The sequence below is a fragment of the Triturus cristatus genome, chromosome 10 (assembly GCF_964204655.1).
Source record: "Triturus cristatus chromosome 10, aTriCri1.1, whole genome shotgun sequence".
Classification (NCBI taxonomy): Eukaryota; Metazoa; Chordata; class Amphibia; order Caudata; family Salamandridae; genus Triturus; species Triturus cristatus.
In genome coordinates, this window is record NC_140593.1 from 799,440,158 (window position 1) to 799,458,660 (window position 18,503).

Here is an 18,503-nt window from a genome sequence, read left to right on the forward strand (position 1 = left end):
ATTAGGGTGAAAACATAATGTAAACACAAGCACTTATTTAGATCTGGCTTGTCAGATTTCTCTGTCTGAGGGAGTGCATGTAATCACCATAAAAATAGTTACGATGAATAACGTAGAGAGGTGGGCTTTGAGCCCACCCTTTTGTGTACCTTCTATACCATTTGAATGAGCAGCAGTTAGGTTATTCCCCCTAAAAAGCAGCTTCCACGTTTATAACTGATAAAGACATTGTTAAAGGAGAAGCTTTGTTAAATACAGTACGAAGGATCTTTGCTTTGTGTAACAAACACTGTGACAAATACAGGAGGAAGGGATTTATGGACTGAACTCTCTAACAAATACTATAGGACGGGTTTTACATTGTGAAAGCCCCGACGTACAACAGGAAGGGGATTTACACTGAGACGTCTGACGAATAGAATAGGAATGGGTTTTACACTATGAGCCACGGAACCTATTCACAAAGGTAGATATACAGGGTTATATTTACTCATGTGTATATTTACTAATATATCTAGGTGTAACTCTACATTTTGTTGCTATACACCATTTCCAAATGTAGATATAAAACTAGGTGTAGACATACATTTATCCACCCACTCAAATCAGCGGCTGACACTCCAATAACAGGATTTACAAGTGTCAAGTTACTACTATTAACTTTGCACATGTAGGTGATCTCTGACACATATTTTGTAAAGTATAAATGTAAGTTAATTAAAAATATATGTTTTAACCATAAGCTAGTAAACTGTCACAGCACACATTTTTTAATCAAATTTAATGTTTATTAAATAAATATTATTTAAATATATAATTTTTACATTTTAAAATCCCTTCTTCACTAACATTTTTATTTTCAGTTAACATGCAGTAAATGTTGTTAACATTGTTTAATTCATTTAAATAATTCATTTAAACAATTTTAACTTGTTAATAAAGGTTTAAAAAGGTATTTTTTAATTAAGCCTATTATTAACTTTTAAAATAATAAAATATTTATACACAATTTTTTAACATATATATATTTAGTTTAAATAATTGAAAATATTTTAATGTTAGTTCCTTTGAAGGTTCTTTTTTTCCCTGCCTCTATTGTTTTCTATGGGAGTGTCTAAGTCGCCATGTGTGGTGCTTGACTTACTCTAAGGTTGAGCTACAGTACTTTACTCCTTTTTTGACACCTCTATGGCTACGGTATCTTGTAGAAGTATAGTTTGTTACAAGCAATGGCCTTACTCTTTTGTGGGTGTGTTTGTCTAACATGTCCCTCATTAAAGTTCCCTCAACCTTCCCATTTAGAAGTAAGTATTCTCCATTATCCAGCAACTCTCATATTTACTACGGAACTGTATGTACATGTGCAGCGATCTCTGCACAGAAAAGATAGAGGCCGCGGTTTCAGGTCCTGGGTTTGTCAATAGCATTTTGTAGTAAAGCTAATTTCTTGAGGTACCTAACAGCTCAGATTAAAATTTAAGACAAGATTAGCAGTTATCTTTAAGATCTGTAATTTCTTATTAAAATTCAATTAATTACAAAATCATTACCATTTACAAGTATAGTTTGTTAATTCCTAGTCAAATGCATTAGCCGCCATATTATGTGTTTGTTGATAATAATTTATTGATACAGCCAAATTGTAAGTTATTTTGACAAACGAATTAACAACCATACAATGTGCTGGGTTGTAGTACTATCCCACTACAGCTTATACATGTTTCATGAGGCTCTGTTGCTTTGTCAAGGCTCTTTTAAGAGGATGGATGATGATTTATTATAGAATGACCAATTGTAGATTGTCAGATACTTTCACTACCCGTCTTGAGTTGTATATGATTGCAGAATGTCCAATAAGAATGAGCAAAGTTTAATAAAGACAAAAATGTACAATGTACTGATCTCTCATCTTATTCTAAAAACCATCCACATATAGTAGTATTCCTATGATTTCGATTTTCTCTAGATTAATTCTGCAATACATATGCAAAGCGTCTTCGCATGTTCAGTTGAAACACTTGTCACCTGTCCCCTAAAAGCTTTTTCCTTTAATGAACGTTTACATGCTGCCACTACAAAAGTCTCAAATTCTAAAAGTGTGAAGGTGAATATGCACCATGTTTCTTGCAAACATACAATACTGCAATCTACATTAAAGGCACAGGACCTATTGTCATTTAGCAATCTTTCCCAATCCAAATGTTCCATGAAAGATTCTTGCTGACATTTTCACAGCCTTTTCCTAACTGGTTAACAGAAACATTGCTAGGGGTGTTTTACCGGATTAATTTATTCTACTGATTAACAGGCAGTAAGTAAATCTGCAATCATTTCACACTTCTTCTCTATTGGGGGATGATGAGGGAATTATTGCAATACATGTCCTTGCACACCCGTCATCTCAGGTTACCTTACACTGCTCCTCGCAACTGTTTCCAGGACATCTAGGCCCTTGCCAATTTTTAGCACTGTTGTATTAGTGGTCAGAGCGGCATAACAGTGATTAGAATGGTATGGGAAGAAAATATGTTGATAGAGTTAGGGAATTGCTCTACTTACTTGATTTCTTCAAAACAAAAAATGCCTTTGCTGTGAGCAAAGATGAGGTCTGCACAGGCAGAACTGGCCCATTGCTTCCACCCGGAAATGTAGGACTAATGCCAGTACACTACACTGCATCAGATGTTAAGACTTTTAAATGCAGGATCGGCTTTGAAAAGACATAGCAAATTGTCCCCGCTATCAATATCAACAAGCATTTGAAATGCAATAGGTCTCCATTGAGCGATAGTTTAAGCTATTGGCATTGAAAATGACAATGAATTTTATTTATCTGTTTTGATAATTAACACATAAATAAAAGGCATTGTCATTTACAGCGCCAATAGATCAAACTCTGGTAAATTTGAGACCTATTTAATTTCAAAGAGGCGGCCTCCATTGTACCGTGCTGCTTGGAAAGTGAAAGCCTGCATGGCGCGCTAAATGTTGCAGGAAAGCATGTCCTGCCTGCAGTATGAGGAACTCATTAAAGTAAATAGTGCTTACAGACTAAATAAGACATACCGTGTTACAACAAAAGTAAAGGGGCCAGTCCTCATGGGAGGTTACAAATGAAGACAAGGCGGTACTGAGGAGGGACTAACAAGCCTATTAATGAATCAAAAGCCAGCATTTACAAAGGCCAATGACACAAGCCAATGACAAATATGGGCGGAGCTTCAATTCCATATTCGAATACAGCATGCCTGGCAGAGTAGGTCATGCGCTGCCCAGGCTCGACCTAAAAATCACTTAAATCCATAGAGAGAAGGACATCTGTCCGGCATAAATAGAGGTAAACAGTCACCTTAACTCGTAAAGTGCAGTGCAATTTAGAACAAATACCAGAAAGTAGTTCCAATACTCATAAATGATAGAAACCTTGTTAATTAGGGTCTCATGTCAGTTGATACGGTAGGAAGGGGCTTTGCATGGAGTTCTCCAGTGAAAAATACGAATGAAGGGTTTTACATTGTGATTCCTCCGACAAATGCAAAATAAATATATAAAAACTGCCAAAAATACTTAAAATTCTCCCCCAAACTACTGGAAGTAACTTACAAAGAGAAGTAACATTCTAGTTAAGGTTAATCCTTAATGTGCCTACAAGTTTCACAAACCTTCTATAGGGTTCAAATATAACCTAGAAAATCTCTCATCTCCCCATTCCTGCACCCTCATACCACTCTCTGTCCAGGCAATGAAAAAAAAAGCTATCAGCAAACAAATTTGAGGACAAAAGAACAAAGAAAGAAACACAGCTTTTGACAAAATAATACATCATTTAAGAAAACAAGACATTGAATTTATGCACAATTGAACTTAACTGAATCGATGAATCGAAGGCGCCTCATGTTTCCAGATTCCTCATGACTTATTTTAATTGTCATGGTCGTCTTGGGACTGAGCATTATCTACGGGCCCTTACATGTCACTGTGATAGAGGGAAGGGAACACAGGGTCCTACTACCCTCTTCTGTCATGAGTTTCAAAGTATCAAAACGGTCCCCCATCTGCTATTCCCTAAGTCGATTTCAGGAAGTCTGTTTGAAACTGTACATTTTTTTTTCTAAGCTGATTTTCAACTTATTCAAATTTCCATATTTTTGTAGAACACTTAATTTTCTTTGTAGGAACAATCGGTGTTAGGTTAGTAATACCCAGAACCCCGGGAACACTGTAATTCTTCTCAGGGTCTGGATTGGTAGCAACCATCTCGCTAAGAAATTTACAATGGAAGCAAAATAGATGCTACAGAGTTTCTGTGACATTAGACTGTCTGAGAGTTTTACTTCTCCTGAGCAGACCTATCCTCTGAGCTCTTGCTCAGTAGTTAAACACCTAAACTCAAGAACCTATGCCTGCTTTTAAATCACAATCTGCTGCAGGAACATGATACAGGAACTGACACTATCGCAGTACTCTTTGATGCAATGCCACCAATCCTGAAAATCCTAGAAATTATTTCTGTTCCACGACTTGGGTTACCAGATTGTGGCGAGTCAGCAAAACACAATTTTACTATACTTTTATTTACAAATTAGTTTTATTCATGGGTTAGTATAACTGGTTTGATTAAAGCAAATGATGGTTACAGCTTCCTGACTTTTAAGATTTGTTAAATGTCTAGAACTGGAAATGTGGGTTTTTTGTAGATGGAGCGATCCCCCACTCTGTGGTTGGAACGGTTACAGCTTCAGAGAGGGAGGGAATCGGGACTGAGACGTGGAAGACAGGGACTGGGAGTATTGAAGATTACTAGAAATACTGCTAATTTCTATCTGTGCCTATCGCTGTAAGCAGAATTCTGAGATTTGCTTGGTCCATCAAAGTTGTTACATGCACGTGTGAGCATTTTCTAATTGAGCTTTCTTCTAACTGTGAGGGTGACATGAGAGCGATTCCTCACGCGCTCGTGCCAGCCTTATCGCTTTAGCAAGCGGTTGATATGCCACTTTGTGTGATGCATTTTTAAATAAGGCATCAACGAGTGGTAAACTGCTGGCTGGTGGGCAGGGGGCTATGCGGGGTTAGAAAAGAGACCGGGCGCTTATATTCACTGGTTGAGCAGTTTGTTGTTATTGTACTGCTTGACCTCTGCTGTATGCACATCTTGCCGATCCGCGAAAATAAACATTATTGTAATACGTCTTTGGATTACCAGTTTACTCAAGTTTTACTTCACATCGGATTTCCAACACTGGCGACTTCCCTTTCAACATGTGTTGAACTTGTGACAGTGTGGCACTTTCAGGGCTATTTTGCCAAAATGTGCGTTCGGCTCTGCTGCATGCCGTTCCGACGTGAAGAAAGCCAGCTAAGTAAATACTGACAACCATTTCACATAGCACATTTATATCGTGAGAAGTTTCCATGCAAATCCCCGTTTCTACATTGGATGTTTGTACAAGTGTGTATGGTTGCTACGGAGCTGCCCACACCAGATTAACTTTGTCTTTGATGTACGTCAATCGTAGGAATGATACAGGAGCCTCTTCTGTATTAAGTAGGATATTTATTACGGAGCATGGACAAAGCATACACCACAACCGCTGACCAGACACCAACTGCCCCAGCTAGAATTCCCTCTGCAGTAACACGCTAGTACATTGATGGTGCGCCTGGTTCACTAAGAAACTGAGGTGGTAGGGTCACATTGACTTGTTGGTTTGATTGCTGTGACATGCCGTCGTCAGTTGGAACAAATATAAGGAGATAATGTCTTTGAAACTCTTGTCAAGGACGTGTCCCACAACCTAAACTATCACACTTCAACTTACCATACACATATAATGATATGTATATGAGTGTAACTCTTCACCCTACACTCATATAATTCTGTTTGCAAAAACAGCTTGTAAATGTTAAGTTGATAGTTTGCTTCTTTTTTTTTTTTTTTTATATATTGTGGGACCCTCTTGTTGGCTTCTCCCTATATGCGCAAAGTTGCGCTCGTTTTCTTATTAGCTACGAGCTTCTACTTCCCTTTTTCCGCCGTTACTCTCAATATTGATCCTGTCCCATTCCAAGTTTATGGTCTGTTCGAATGATAAATTTAGTACCATGTGAGCTGTCTGTCATCTTGAAAGTTTTTTTTAAAAGTAGATCCTTTCTTATTAGAATCCTTGAAATTACGTCTGTCAAGTTTTTTACTATCATTTACATTGCTAGAGACTTTTCTAACAACATTATTCTCTTCCTTATTTTTAAGCGCGACTAGGGCACATCTTTTTGACATTTCCCCTGTTTTTACTATAGCTATTATTTCATTTAAAGGTGCATCTCCACATACCCATAGTTTTTCTTGTATGGCAAAATTATTGGAGTGCATGACAAGTTGGTCTCTAATGAAGCTGTCCTGAAGATCTCCAAATTCACAATTAATAGATAATTTCCTCAGAGAAGACACATAATCTTCAACAGGTTCTGATTTATGTTGTTTCCTCTGGAAAAACTCATATCTACTAATCCCTACACAAACAGGGGGTTGGTAATGTGCGTCGAGGTCTTCTAAGGTCTCAAGAAATACATTCCACCCCACCCTCGCTTTTTTCTCCATTTGATAGTAAATTCTGGACGCTTCAGGTCCTAGACTGTGCAAAAGCATTTTCTTTTTTCTAGATGCAGAAAATTCATCCTCACTTTTTTCTTATAAGGCAGATATATAATTAAGAAAATATTCTTTCCAATCTAACCACTTCAATACAGGTTCACCAGGACGTGTAAGGTATGGGACAGGGGCAACTAAGCCATAATCTTGATTAGCCATCTCTGATTATAATATCTATGTTGCCAATCTTGTGAGAATTATGCCCAAGGGAAAATATTTACAATTCCAGATAATACATTTACAATATTATCTCTATACAAGGTTATAGAATGTGAATAATATCAATAAATAAGATGAGATATTATCTGTTAATAAGTATATTACTATGTGCTATTAAAACAGAATTTACATAGTTATACCGATTGGAATTATGCACAATAATGATGAATATGCACAGTAATGAGTAGTGTGGATGGTGTGCATATCACCGTAGAGATAAAGTTTTGGTTACCGTGAGTTTTTTAAAGAAATTCCACTCGACGATGCCTTGAACGTGTGAGTGATATATAACTCGAATTTGCCTCCGACTGCTTAATTGCTTGATATCCGTGAGAAGTATCCCCTGCTTAGCTTGCCGCGGCAATACATTTTCTCGGTCCGATGTTGCCTAGTAACCGAGAAACAAAACTAAAATGGCCGCTACGTACAGATCACGTCAAGTGATCTCGCGTAATGACGTGTATGCTTACGGAGGCCTGGAAGGTTTCCTCAGGCTCTGTATACGTCACACATCCTCGAACTTGTCAGTCGCCGCAGGAATCGACACTCCGACTCCGTCTTATGTAGCGATGCTTCTGGAGCTGGCGAACTCATGGGCACAATGGTGGTGGAACGTCCTCGGGAGTCGCCACCTCTCGAAAAATGCAGTCGAGGTGGACTGCTGCAACAGTTACTTTTCAGTAAGTAACCGCAATCCAATGCCAACATTACCAAAGCACAAATGTTACCCCCTTTTTTTTTTTAGATGAATACCTTTACTGTGTAGCTTGAATTGATCCGCTAGTCAGCAACGGAAATTAAAATTCCAGCTTGTATAAAAATGAAGCGCTTTTTTGAAGTTTGTAAGTAGTAGTCACGAACAATCTTGGATTCCAGGAGAATTAGGAGGCTTCTTGAATGCACATCCGTTGGTAAATTTTAGGGTCTTTGATTCTTTTGAGCAGTTCCTTCCTCTGCTTGCTCTTCCAACTGCTCAAAATTGGTTAATTATTCTTCCGGATTGAAGAAGTGAGGGAATGTAGCTTGTGAATCCTTAATGATTCTGTAATCCCATCATCTGTCGCCAAATTGTAATGAAGCTTCAGTCAGGCATACGGATTTGTAGTAGGTTTATTCAGAGCAAGCAGGAACATCTGTATAGCTTGATGTCTTGGCTATAACTGTTCTAGCTTAGATCTAGAACCCACACTCAGATGTAACTAGCAACCGTAACAATGGTACTGGTTACTAAGATAGCTATGACGCAACAGATTATTATGAAGAAAATATTAACACTGTCCTTAACATTTGTGGGAATGAAAAGATGACAAAATTTCCTTTGTGTGATGTTAATATTGATGGTATAAACATACATGTACTAATACATTTTTGTGCTTGGTATACCATTATTTCTCTTGATATTGTTAAGAAATAGATCACAGATAAGTGTTCAATTGCTCCAGATATTGCCCGGGAGGTTACACTGGACACAAAATTGATTTAGTTGGATATTTTAGAATTCACAGGAAGTCACACATTTGGCAAAGTTTATGTAGCACGAAAAGGACAATCATTATTAGGATGGCCACACCAGGAGGAAATGGGAAAAAGGTTGGATCCCAGAGCCAATCCCAAGTGTTTGTCATTGGTTCTCATACTATCAACGGTGACAACTATGCTGAATTCATGCAAAGATTACAAACATCAGTCCCTAAGGTGTTTAGTAATCAAGTAGGAGAATATCAGGGATTCAGATTTTGCATTGAGCTTATAGAGGGTGCTATCCTTATTCGTCATAGAGTTAGAAATGTACCCTTAACATATAGAGGAAAATTTAAGGATATGTTACATGATATGTGCAACGGAAACATTATTGAACCTGTAGAATCATCACCATGGGTATCTCCTGTGGTGATTTCGGTCAAACATTCTGATGAATTGAGATTGTGTGTTGACTTGTGCAGTCTCAATAGTGTTATTTGGGTTGATGCCCATCTCCTTCCCAATGTACATGAAAATGTTTCCACCTTAGCAGGAGCGGCAAAGCTGTTTTCCTGTATTGCTCTTGCCAGTGCGTACCGCCAAATTGTCCTTGATGACGATTCCAAGAATCTGACTGCTTTTATTACACCTTGAGGTTTATTCAGATTCTGTCCTATGTCTTTTGCTTGGCCAGTGCAGCTTCAGTGTTTCAGAGGCTCATGAAAGAAACTCTTGAAGACGTAACAGGTGCGGTGGCGTTCCAGGATGACATCCTTGTTTTCCGAAAAGTTCATGAAGATCATGACTGTAATCTAAAAAAGGTCCTTTCAGCCTTATCATCAAAAGGTCTTACCTTACGACTTCACAAATGTAGGTTCAGGAAACTAGAAGTGGAATATTTAGGGCACAACATAAGTGGGAATGGTATTAATCCAAAGAAAAGTCACGTTGATAACATCATCAAGGCTCCAGTCCCAAGAGCTAACGAGCAATTAGTACTATTTCTAGGTCTAATTGAGTTTTATTCAAAATGTATTCCTAACTATGCATCTAAGATAGAGCTATTCAGATGCTTGCTAAAAAAGAATGCAAAATGTAACTGGTCTGAAGAGATTACAATTGCATTTACCTGCCTGAAAGAATATATTGTGAATGCTCCTTGTTTGAGATCTTTCATTGTTGGCAAACAACGTGCAGTAATGGTTGACGCCAGCAATAATGGACTGGGAGGGGTGTTAATGCAGAGAAACAATGTCTGAGCATGGATTGTTGCATATGCTTCCAGATCCTAAGAGATGCAAAAATAATTATTCTGTAATTGAAAGAGAATTGCTAGCATGTTTTTGGGGTGCTGAACATTTCAGAACGTTTTTGTGGGACAATAAATGTATTATTAAGACAGACCATAAACCCCTGATTAACATGATGGCCCTAGGAGGAGGCTGCACCATGTTCGCTACGTTAGCAAGGTTGGCCTCCAGACTACAAAATTTTCAATGTCAATTAGAATTTGTGAATGGGAAAGACAATGATTCTACTAACTGCATGTCTAGATTGCCTTTACCTTGTAGTGATCATGAAGAGGATTACAAGGAAGACTGTGAAGTTGCGTTTACATTAAAAGACAAACATGATTGGTGACTCATTTGCCATAGTACAAGAAGGAAAATGGATGGAGGAAATGGAAAGAAATAATGAACTCAAAGTAGCACTACATTGGATTTTACATGGATGGCCTGAAGAAAGGAAAATGAGTGGTGACATTATGAGGTATTTTAAAGTATGAGAAGAGTTGGGGATTGAAAATGGCATTGTCAGGGGTGACAAATTTGTGCCTCCGTTTAAACTGAAAGAGAGAAAATTATTGAGTTAGGTTATGAGGGCCACATGGGAATTTCAAGCACCAGGAGGCAGATTAAAGAACATTTCTGGTGGCCCGGCATTGATAGTTATGTTGAACACCTAGTAAAACTGTGTAGCAAATGCGCTGTTAGTGACAAGTTTGCCAAAGCCTTAGGTGCTGATCCAAAACCTATTGAGCTCCCTAAGGCACCTGGCTTAAGTTAAGGATTGACATCATTGGTCCGTTTGCAGTTTTACCCAAAGAAGAGGCGCATGGATTCGTATTAATGGCTACTATTCCAAGTGGCCAGAAGTCAAGATGGTGAGAGAAGTTACAGCTGAGAGGGTGATAGAATTTTGGGATGGAGTTTTCTGTAGAGAAGGTATTCCCCAAGGACTAGTTACCGACAATTGTCCACAAGTACTAGTAAAAGCATGGAAGATGTATTTGTAAGATGTGGTGTGACACATAAGAGGATTGCTGTTTTTCCATCCTGAAGCAAATGGTCAGGTAGATAGGTTTAACTGTGTGGTCAAAGAGGCTATACAACTATCTATAAGGGCTGGTCTTAATTGGAGAAACGCTTTGCAATCTATGCTTTTGGCTTATAGAACATCTCCCAATTCTATCACCTCAGTAAGTCCTTTTGAATTATTGAGGGGGCGTAAGCCGGGATCCAGGTTAGTACCTTGGTGGTTAAAGATAAAAAAAGAACAAGGTCAATGAGGTTGCCATAGATTTGGTGCAAAATGGAGGAGTATAAACTTAAGATGAAACAAGAATTGAGGGAAAGAACAGGTTGTGAGAGCACACAAAAGGTGGATTTGGTGACTTGGTTCGTGTTCGCAAAGCCAGTGCTGGAGGAAAGGGGCACAATTCTTGGTCTGATCCTATTCGGGTCATTCAAGTTTTCAAGAATGCTGTATGTGTAGATGGAGGAACAGTATGGAATGTTAATAGAGTGTCATTATTCAAGGGGTGCATGAACAACCTGAGTAGCTGTGGCAGTAATGCGTTTTTTGGATATGTAGGAGGGGGACTGCAGTAAAAGTATAGAACCAGTTATAACTAGGCATGCACACAGAGAGTTGAGGGTGAGACGTCTACCTGCAAAATTCCAAGACTATGTTTTCACATAAAGTAAAGAAAAACATTATTAAAAAAGGGGGGAAGGTGTGTTACATGCACGTGTGCGCATTTTCTAATTGTGTTTTCTTCTTGCTGTGAGGGTGACAACAGAGCGATTCCTCACGTGCTCCGGTCATCCTTATCACTTTGGTAAGCGGTTGCGATGCCACTTCGTGTGATGCCTTTTCATATGAGGCATCAACGTGTGGTAAACTGCTGGTTCGGGGGGAGGGGCTATGGAGGGTTTGAAAAGAGATTGGGGGCTTATATACACGGGGTGATCAGTTTATCGTTATTGTACTGCTTGATCTCTGCTGTATGCACATCTTGCCGATCCGCGAAAATAAACGTTATTGGAATACGTCTTTGGATTACCTGCAATCTTGATTTGATTTGATTGTGAAATTTATAGAGCATGAATTCCCAAGGGAGTCTAGGCGCTGTGCGGAGGTATCTGCCGGAATTTCAGTGTATGAAGGTGCAAGATAATTGGAGAATAGCCACGTTTTTAATGATTTCCTAAAGGAAAGTAACGTTGAGCTGTTTTTTAAATCGATCGGAAGCGTGTTCCATAATTTCACTGTGCCCAGGACAAAACTTCTGCCTCCCCAACGGGCTTTCTTAAATTTGGGTATCTGAAGGAGTTTGATCTGACATGAATGTAGGGTTCTGGGAGGATGATACCAGGTGAGGTGTTTTTTTAGGAACGCTGGTCTGGTTCCATGCATAGCTTTATATGCTAGGCATAGAGATTTTAAATCTATTCTTGTTTACATAGGAAGCCAGTGAAGTTTTTTTAAGCCTTGAGAAATGGACTGGAATTTGGGGATATCCAGCAGCCGTCTTGCGGCTGCGCCCTGCTGGAGTTTAAGCATGTACTGTTTTTGGAGGCCCATATATAGTGCATTCCCATAGTCCAATCTAGCCAAGGCTAACACCGTCACCAGTGTTTTTACTGCTTCATGGGGGATGAACGAGCGCACTTTCCTAATTGACTTTAGTGTTAAAAACACCAATGAAGAGACCTTATTGATCTGATGTTGGAAGGTCAGTCTGTCATCAAAGATGATGCCCAGATTCCTCACCTTACCGAATGGGACTGGAAGAGTTCCCATGCCGGGAGGCCACCAGTTCTGTGACCAAAAAGGAGTATCAGATCCCAGCAGGAGAACCTCTGTTTTGCTTCTGTTAAGCTTTAGGCAGTTTGCGCTCATCCATTGGTCTACCAGGGACATACATTGACTGAAGCGCTCAGCAGTTTCCTCAGAGTTGCTTGAGATGGACACTACAATTTGGGTGTCGTCCACGTAGGAGACCAACGAAAAGCCAAACTGCCTGATATCAGACAAGGAGGTCACATAAAGATTGAACAGTGTAGGGCTCAGTGAAGAGCCCTGTGGCACCCCACACAGAAGCGAAAACTGCTCTGAGCAAGAGTCCCCAATCTGAACATATTGAAGCTTATTGTTCAAATACGATTTGATCAAGTTAAGAGCAGAATTCTTGACTCCTGCCTTTAGAAGCCTTCTGATTAGGATGGCATGGTTCACGGTGTAAAAAGCCGCCAATAGATCCAAAAGGATCAGGGCGGCCTTGGCACAAGTGTCCAGTATTCCCCGTAGCTCCTCTGCTGCCTTAAACAAGGCAGTCTCTGTGCTATGCCCCTGTCGGAAACCATATTGTGAGGAATCCAACATATCTGCCGAGGAAATGAAGACAGTAAGTTGGAAGTTAAGGATTTTTTCCAGGACTTTGGCAGGGAAAGGAATCCTGGTAATAGGTCTATATTTACTGCTTTCACTGGGATCAAGATAAGGTTTTTTTTAAAGTGGAAGAATTGAGACCAGTTTCCATGCGTCAGGAAAGATGCCTGAACCAATAATTTATTTAAAGAGTAAACTAAGTTGCTCGCAAATAATTTCTGGTGCCATTTGAAATATTTCTGGTGGGCACGGGTCACAGGGTGCTCTGGATTTTGTTGATCTGAGTACCTGCAGAATCTGTTCTGTAATAGGTGGAAAGAAGGAATCCAGAACATTGTCGGTGCACTGGGGGCTTGCAGGGGAGTTGTCAGTTGTGCAATCAGTGCCATTAGTTATAAGAGATTCATAGATCGTTTGCACCTTGCCCTCGAAAAAACCGTGCAAGTTGGTTGCAGAATTCCACACTGCTGCCCTCTTTTTTTGGTTCAGGTAGTTTGACTAGACTTTTTAAGGTTGCAAAGAGTACTTTGCTGGAATTACCCGCCTGCTGGATTTTCTCTGAGAATAGCTACTTTTCTTCTCCAAGATCAGTTTTTTATAGCCAGTCAGAGATTGTGCATATAGAGTTTTATCAGCTTCGGCGTAATTCCTTCTCCAACGTCTTTCTAATTTTCTGCACAGTTGTTTCTGTGCACGCAGTGTGTCACAGAACCAGGGTTCTGATTTCTTTGTACGCTTGCTAGTGAAGCTTTTCTCCAGGGCTAAAGTGTTTACTGCAGTTTCAATCCAATTGTTAAAACTACCTGTAGCCATATTTACCTCGGGCCTTATGTTAGGTTTTAAGGAAGCTAGAGTGGTTTGCAACAGCTGGGGGTTAATATTCCTCCAGTTATGTCCTTTAATTGTCCTGAGGTGAACATGGGGATGAGGGATGTGGGTGGTAGTTACTACAAACAGGATGGCCTTACGGTCTGACCATAGGATTGTAGTTTCAGATGTGAAAATACCGTCTAATGTGTGACCTGCCTCGTGTGTGGACTGCTTGACCTGTTGCAATTTACTCAAGTTTTACTTCTCATCGGATTTCCAACAAAAGTGACTTTCTCCCACTGAATGACAAGCCCTGGAAACAGTTATAGCTCTTGTTCTTTGTTTTCCTCATTCAGACACAATGCAGGCATGTATAAGTGGCTTTCAGCAAATTGCCCACCCAGGGTGATGTTACTCCGTAAATACAAGAGTACAAGCTGGAGCTACTTACCAGCCCCCGTCAACTTCCTGGTAGTCTGCGTTGTCCAGGATTGCCTGGGGTATCCGTGCCAGAAGCAGCGTCCACGTGACCAACTGTGCCGAGAGTCTTTGCCGCATCATGTCTGGTCAGGAGCGATGCCACTTCCGATCTCTCCACCCTTGGCCGCCGTCTAGGGAAACCGACACTCAATGCGTAAATCATACTATCTGTGTGCATTGGTTTATTTAACAGTGAAGAACATAGCACATCTGAATTTTATTTTTCTAATATTAAATGCCAGATGCAACTGATGTGACTTTTTTTTTTAAGTCCTCGGGCGTGAAATGTATACAAATCATTTTAGATTAACGCTAAACTCCGGAAAGAGCAATACATGTCAGTGTGTGCCTTTTTATGCCGATTTTTTTTTAATGTACAACTTGGAGAACTAGGTTACCAAAAATGCATTCATTAAATTGTTTCTCTTCACTCGTTATCTTATTTTGTTTCACTTCCTCGATATATACCAGGACATGAACTGTACTTACTTTGCCACGTCAGCCTGTGTGACCTGTCCAGACCACATAGTCTGGGCCACTCTTTACCTGTAACTGTGTTTGTCTCTCTCTCACTACTCTACTATTTGGCAATGGATACCTCATGGCATGTGTCGCAGAATTTTTATCGCGCTTGATACTGCTGACAAGCCTGCCAAGCTCTCCGGTTTGCATGCTTCCATAGCGCCCTTTAGAGCGTGGTTGGTAAGAAGTTGGATGGAATTGGTGTTAATGGGCCAGGCGAGGAGTCTCAGTTTCAAAGACACCACAGGTGTCTACAGTTTCCTTACCTTCACTGGCCTATAATCCAGTATTTAGATCAGAGATGATTGATATTTTATTTTTTAATCCGGGTTAATTGCAATACTCGCAACACATTACCACAGTTGACTCAGTATGGGCTCAAGATATAATAATTTAGTAGGAAGTCACGGCTTGTCAAACCTTTGTGCGACCACACCAATGTGAGAACGCGCGCCACGGAAATCGACGTTGAATAAGAACGGTGGTCGGGGTAATAGATTGTATGGCAAATCAAGTCACTTCCTCACTTCATACTAATTTATTCTCCATTCAGATCAGTTTGGGTCTCCACTCCTTCCTTCGGGTGCTAACCAAGGTCAATACCAACCTTCGCTTGCAGCCTCTCTCCAAATCAGCTTGCCTCCTGAGGTAGCCGATGCATCTGCACATCCCAATCTGCCGCCCCCAGTACTTCGCTGTCCAATATGCTATTTAAGACAGGAATCTATTTTTCGTTAGGATTCTTTAATTTATTGCATTTTTAGGCTATAAATATAATTGAGAACACAATTGCAGAACAGAAACTAGCACTCCGAATAAAGCCGGTTTGAAAGCGATATATATCATTTCTGATAAAAAATGTGGTGATCTTGGATTGGTTTAGAGAACTTTTGTAAAGGGATTGGCTTTGGGATTTGTTTCTCAGTTGCTTATTGGCTGCGGAGTTGAGAAGAGCATACAGTAGTCTGTGATTGGTTTGGTACGTTTTGGCAGCTGTTCATTGGCTGTAATTAATAAGCATGTTGTACAATATTCAGCTGCTGCACGTCTCTGTTCTTCATCAGTGGCTTCTCGTGTTGTATACAATCTGAGGTTGTTTTTGGTGACTTTCCTGCGTAGTAAGCTCGATCTGGGCTTTAGCCCTTGAAAAGCTCATGTTTCCCAAACTGAACGGGATAGGGGCTGGTGAGTGGTAGCGTGTTTCTCCTAGAGCGCTCCCATTTCCCAAGCAGCGCCTGTAGCACGACCCACCGCCGAAAGCCACCCGGCCACTATCTGCATCTATAGCCTATCACCTCTGTCCCCTCCCTCACAGTTCACTGGGTGCGATTCATGGTCTTTCACTTACTTCAGGCCAGTGACCTCGCCCGTCGAGGCGCTACGAGTGTGGTGAGTGTAGTTCGACTCTCACCTACCGAGTTGTGCTGCCCTTTAATCCACGCGGGTGAGCGCCTCTGCACCCACCATAACCCTGGCACGCAGCCTGTTTGAATATTATTTAAAGATCTGTAGTGGAAATAGCCCATTGAGATGTACTTGGTTGAGTAGTTAATGACTTCTTTTTGTTGAAGTTACTACTTTAATATCCGTGTTCTGGCAAATAATCATATGGTGTAGTTTAAACTCGTGTATGTTGGTGCAGTTTGTGTTATTCATATTGCAAATTTTATTTGTCCTTAAGATAAAACTAAATTCGCACACCGTAGCACCCAAGCTATGACCGTATTTCCTCTAGTCAGCGTCACTATGCTTCCTCAAGTGACGGTGTCCGTAGACCTATGTTTTGGAATTTGATTCTAGGGGAAATCTTAAGGATTTTGGGGTCCATGGCCAAACTTATTGTGGGGGCCTCTGTTCGGAACAGCTTTGATTTTATGGTCCAGTTTTAACTCTTTTCATACCCTCTTTGGCCAGGTCACTGATAGTGCACAGACAGAATCGTCCAAATTCTAAATGTGTTTACATTTCATATTCAGGGACGGGTGTTTTCAATATTGTAACACAGAACAAGTTCACTAATATTATTCCAAATAATCTCAGGGACACCCTCTCATTTCTCATATGCGAGGTCCTGTTTTGATCTAAAATAAACTTTTTAGGTCGAGGGACCGTCCGGTCTGCCGAATGTAGGACCTGGAAGTACGGAGATTTAATGTTTCTTAGAGTGGCTATTTAGCCCGCCTCTCTTTTTGCTTCTCCTCCATTGGCTGGCTTCCTAAACGGAGGCCAGCCATTGGAGGAGAGAGCCGTCCCTCCAAATAGGCTCCATCTTTTTCAGATTCGGGGGCGTGTTCCGTGCTGTTCTTTCCACTTTTTAGCCACGCCCTTTCTCAGGCGTGCTTTTCTCTCCTCCAGCCAATGGCAAGAGGAGAGAAAAAGAAACACGCCCCCGAATCTGAAAACGCCGCTGCGTTTCTCCGAGGCATTTCTGCTTCGCCTCGGAGAAAGGCAGTGGTGTGCTTGTTACCTACTCAGGTCCATTCACTCTACCAAACCCTCACTTTTCTGCTCTTTCCCAAGGAACTTTCCAGTTTCAAATTCAGACTAATACCCCCATCGGCCCAATCCCTTAAATCACAGCGGCACTCAGTGATCCCTCATGTTTCTGTGGTCCAAAGATCGGATACCTACCCCGCTTCCCGAGGCCATTTTGAAGCTGTAGTAAACTGGCTCTAACACAAACAATCACCAGTAAAAGGAAAAACCAACGAGACTTCAGACAGCCGCAAGAGCGTCCTACTTCTTGCTCCCAGTAGGCATAAAAAAGGGACTGTCAGAGCCGAGCAACGCCTCCCACCTAGTAGATTGAACTGTATTGTCGATATTTGGCCGTTCCAGTTTAGGCTCTCCAGTTGTAGTTTATGAAAGTAAACTGTCGCTTTGCCCGAATGCTGCAATGCAAGTAAAAAAATATACGTCCAAATTTGAAAAATGGTGTTCTTTAGTGATATAGATCTTCATAATTCTGAAGTCATGGATTTTCCAAGTTTACGCTGTGCGATACTATAAGGAACTGTTATAATAATCATAGAATGTTGTCGTTTAATTTGATTCACAGGAAATTTCCAAAACAAAATACAGATACCTGAACACATTACAACACTCTTGCATATCGCATAGGAAGATGTACGTTTCTTTCCTGGAAAGTTGTTCTTTACAAAAATAAGTATATACTCTCTGTCAAGATGGCTACCGGCTTATCCGCCCGCTTTGTCTCGGTTATCCTTGAACTTCTTTGGCTCTAGATCAGGGTGAAAAGTCAGCAGACAGCCGCAGTCTGAACACGCAGCTGCACGATTTTACTATTAAGTAGCTCGGCCCTGTAACAAAATCGGCCGAAAACCGTCCCTGGCACAGAGCTCGACGGCTCCCGAGGGGGCCGGCCGAGCACTTTGCCAGGGCCGGTTGTGGTTCCCAGTCCGGCCCTGTTAAGTAGTGGCCACCCATCACGTACAGCAGGGCAGTCGGTTTCTTAGTTTGTTGGCCACCGTTTTATTTGCTTGGCTCCTGTTATTCTGCTTTGGATCTAATGTGTACCTGCTTCTCTTTTCTGGTTTTTTTGGCTGCGGAATTTCTTGTTTGTTCCCACACTCTGTACTTCTGGTTTCTCGTCTCCTGTATTTTCTCCATCGTAGTTTTGCACCGTGTGTTTGTGTTACCAGCCCTGCTTCTTTATTCCTCCTAT

At 40.7% G+C, this 18,503-nt stretch overlaps 2 protein-coding genes across 4 annotated transcripts in view; one reads left to right on the plus strand and one right to left on the minus strand.

Annotated features, from left to right (window-relative positions):
• Positions 1 to 15,668, minus strand: part of JMJD8 (jumonji domain containing 8) — a 106,239-nt gene extending 90,571 nt beyond the window's left edge. The window contains exons 1-2 of one of the 2 annotated variants that reach the window (XR_014969516.1): positions 15,426 to 15,564; positions 14,268 to 14,427 (exon numbers count right to left, since the gene is read on the minus strand). Coding sequence is in view for 1 of the 2 variants with exons in the window: in XM_085628342.1 (XP_085484468.1) it covers positions 14,268 to 14,377 (110 nt within the window). In the remaining variant the exon portion in view is untranslated. Of the gene's footprint in view, positions 1 to 14,267; positions 14,428 to 15,425 lie in introns of both variants that reach the window. The other variant, XM_085628342.1, reaches the window with a different exon arrangement.
• Positions 15,669 to 15,877: 209 nt separating this feature from the next.
• The window catches only part of WDR24 (WD repeat domain 24), a 175,661-nt gene continuing 173,035 nt past the window's right edge, over positions 15,878 to 18,503 (plus strand). Inside the window, exon 1 of one of the 2 annotated variants that reach the window (XM_085628341.1) lies at positions 15,878 to 16,003. The gene's annotated coding sequence lies outside the window, so the exon portion shown is untranslated. Of the gene's footprint in view, positions 16,004 to 16,085; positions 16,208 to 18,503 lie in introns of those variants that run through there. The other variant, XM_085628340.1, reaches the window with a different exon arrangement.